The sequence below is a fragment of the Marmota marmota genome, unplaced genomic scaffold, assembly GCF_001458135.2.
Source record: "Marmota marmota marmota unplaced genomic scaffold, marMar, whole genome shotgun sequence".
Taxonomy (NCBI): Eukaryota; Metazoa; Chordata; class Mammalia; order Rodentia; family Sciuridae; genus Marmota; species Marmota marmota.
The window spans coordinates 4,379,091-4,382,814 of NW_026000026.1; the positions used below are offsets into that span (position 1 = coordinate 4,379,091).

Here is a 3,724-nt window from a genome sequence, read left to right on the forward strand (position 1 = left end):
TATATATATATATATATATATATTTAGCTACTACCATACTGCCAGACACTGTTCTAGGTATTAGGAATGTAGAGTGAAAATAACAGACAGTAACCTTGTTTTCTTTAAGCAAATATGTACTACTTTAGGGAATGAGAGAAGAGAGGACCTCTGGGACATGGGGTTGCTTTTTTGTTTTATTTTTCAGAGGTGCTATGGATTGAACCCAGGGCCTTCTGCATGCTAAGCAAGTCCATCTTATTTTATTTTGAGTTAGGGTCCTGCTAAGTTGCTGAGGCTGGCCTCAAATTTGGTGATCCTCTTGCTTCAGCCTCCCAAGTAGCTAGGATTACAGTCATGTGCCACAATGCCCAGCAAGATTGCTGTTGTATGTTTTGTAACTGAGAAAGAGAAGACATTTGAGTGGAAACCTGAATAAAGTGAGACGGGGCAAGCCATGCAGACAAGTAAGAGAAAAGTGGTCTAGGCACAGAGAAAACGACAGAGGCCCTGAGGCAGGAGTGTGCTTGGCACATTCAAAGCAATAAGTTGACCAGTGTGGAACAGACTAAACTGGGAGAGTAACAAAGTGCTTGGGAGGTAACAAGCCTAGCTCTAGTAAAACTTTTGAAGCCACAGTGAGGATTTTAGATTTTAGGCAGTTGTGGTGTTGCACACCGGTAATCCCAGGGAATTTCAGAGACTGGGGCAGAAGTATCGCAAGTTCAAGCTCAGCCTCAGAAACTTAGCAAGACCCTGCTTGAAAATAAAATAAAAAGGACCAGGGGTGTTGGGGTTGTGGCTCAGTGGTAGAGCGCTTACCTAGCATGCGTGAGGCACTGGGTTTGATACCCAGCACCATATAAAAAAACTAAATAAACAAAATAAAGGTATTAAAAAAAAAGAAAAGAAAAAGGACTGGGAATGTAGCTCGGTGGCTACATTCAATCTCCAATATCAAAATTTAAAAAAAAATTTAATAATACAAATTATATAGATTACAAGATGATTTATGGATGGATAGATGAGTACACTAATAGATATGTGATGGAGAAACATAATGTTAATTGTAGTCTTAGGTGGTAGGTATTAGCTATTTATTAAATATTCAAATTTTCTATGTATTTGAAATTTTTTAATAAGAAAATACTAATTAAAATTATACAGCCATGTGTGGTGGTTCAGACCTGCAATTCCAGTACTTAGGAAGCTGAAGGAGAATGCTCACATATTAAGAGTCAACGCGGGCAACTTTAAAAGGCTAGGGCTGTAACTCAAGTGGTAGAGTGCTTGCCTAACATGTGCCAGCCCCTGGGTTCAATCCCCAGTACCACATACACACACAAAGATACTTTTTAAAACAAGAGCCAAAAGTCACTAAAATTCATCCCAAAGATACCAAACTCGGTTTTTTACATGAGTATGTAGGTTGTGTATATGTTTATATACACATATACAAACTGTTCTGTAACTTAATTTATTTCACTTTTGGTCATGTTTTTAGGTCAGTGCTTCTCTTTGTAATAGTTGTAGAGTTGTCTATTGTATGGATGTTCCATAATTTAATTAGCTAGTCCCTAGAATATTCAGTTGTTTCCAGTTTTTCCCTGTTTCATACAACACTGGAATGAACATCTTTGTTCACTTGTGAGACTATTTCTGGGGATAAATTCCTAGAGATGGAATTAGTGAGTAATAGGGAAAAAAGTCACCCTCCAAAAAGGGTGTGTTATTTTGCATTTCTGCCTGTGGTGCTTGCAGACGCTTCATTTGTGTTCTGATTTCGTTCTCAGATCCAGAGGTAGCTTACATTCACCCCTATATATCCATTGTACTGCTCTCCCACGGGCTGCTTGGAAAGCATCCAGATTATTTTAATTGAACTTTTCCCCTAGCAATAATCAGCATTGAACACCAATACTTATCGCCAGTTTTCAGATTTTTGTTTTAAAGTCAAACTCATCCATATTGAGAATATAGCTCAGTTGTAGAGTGGTTGCTTAGCAGATCCCCAGCACCAGAAAATCAGTCAGCCAAACATCCAGTCATTTAATTTGGCATGAAGAATTTTTCCTAAACACTTGAGGTCTCGGATTCAGTCTTTTCACACACTTCTTGATTTGATGTTATCAACAGAGGCATTTGACTTTGCTAAATATAACGTGGCAGTGTCTCCCCAGAATTGTCTCCCACAGTAGGAGCATTGATTATAGTTTTTTAAAGTTTTCCTATACCCCAGAGAGAACTGGTACTTTCTCTGGAGTCACAACGTGGACTCCTAATGAATGTATTTTCGGGTACCTCCCAGGTATGTCTGGGGACCCTATCACCTTGTCCCCAGTGTTTTAGGAAGTATTTCAGGCTCAAGTTCTCCCTCTAACCCAGAAGATGAACCTTCTGCCAGGTTTCCCTTTCCTTTGCTGGTATCCAAGGGCCTTTGCAAGGTCACCCTTTCTCCCATCCCACAGATTGGGGATTGGGCAATGAGAATCCTAATAGGACTTTTCTGCTGTCTTGATCTTTTCTGTGCCTGTTCACTTTAGGCACAAGCTTTCTGGGTTTTTTCCTCCTATGGAAATACTACATGTACATTATAAAAATTAAGAGGCTATAGATAAGCAAAGAAGAAAACAATCATCTACAATATCACTGCTGTTACTTAATATATTATCCTTAAGTTCTTTTGTCTCTGTTTTTTTGCTGTTGTACATAAATAAGCTTGTTCTGTACCAAACTATTATATAACCTGCTTGCTTTACTTGTCATTTTATTAAGAATACATTTTCATGTCAAAAATATATTTTACACTATCCTTACCATGATTTTTAATATTTGCATAGAATTTCATAATTTATTTAAGCTATGCTTTGACATTTAGGTTACTCTTTGGTTTTGTACTGTTTGCAGATTAATTTTTTGGGCACCTCTGTGATTATATCCTTAAGAGAGGAATACTGGCGGGAGGTAGAGCCCAGAATACGAATCTAAATCTGTCTGATCCCAAAGCTGGGCACATGATCACATTTTCCTTCTGTATGAGAGCAGGATAAAAGCTTCTGTTTTATTTTTTAGTTTCCTTCAGGTTATCGTAAATTAGCAGAACTTCTGACCTTGTCCTCTGTTGTGCATCCCTAGTTCTTCCAGAAAGCAGCACTGAACGTGCGAGACAACGTTGGGGAAGAGGTGGATGCAGAGCAGCTGATCCAGGAGGCCTGTCGGAGCTGCCTTGAGCAGGTGAGACCAGAGGCCAAGACATGCGGGCACAGGGTTCAGCCCTCAGGGTTCTGCTAAGAAATGTGATCCTATCATCAGTGGTATGCCCAGAAAGCCACTTATCTCCAGGGCTTAGAAATGTTGTTGACATACAAGGCAAGAGAAGTAGGTACTAGGTGCCAGGTATAGTGATAGATGCATTATTTCATTTATGCCTCAGAAGAAACCCTGTTCATAAGGTTTTTTTGTTTTTTTTTTTTAATCTCTATTTTACAGATAAAGAAATTATGCTTAGCAAACTCATGGAAGCAGAGAGTACACTGGTGGTTACCAGGGAAGTAGGGAAATATTGGTTAAAGAGCACAGACTTTTGGACTGGAGTTGTGACTCAGTGGTAGAGTACTTACCTAGCATGTGTGAGGAACTGGGTTTGTTTCTCAGCACCACATAAAAATAAGTAAATAAAAATAAAAGTTCATCCGCAACCAAAGATATATATATATATATATATATATATATACTGTCTCTTATA

The 3,724-nt window shown here is 38.6% G+C and overlaps 1 protein-coding gene across 2 annotated transcripts in view; it reads left to right on the forward strand.

Annotated features, from left to right (window-relative positions):
• Dnttip1 (deoxynucleotidyltransferase terminal interacting protein 1) overlaps positions 1 to 3,724 on the forward strand; it is a 26,995-nt gene that overhangs the window by 2,575 nt on the left and 20,696 nt on the right. For both annotated transcript variants that reach the window (XM_015478909.2, XM_015478906.2), the window contains exon 4: positions 3,115 to 3,213. In XM_015478909.2, the coding sequence (XP_015334395.1) occupies positions 3,115 to 3,213 (99 nt within the window). The remainder of the gene's footprint in view (positions 1 to 3,114; positions 3,214 to 3,724) is intronic.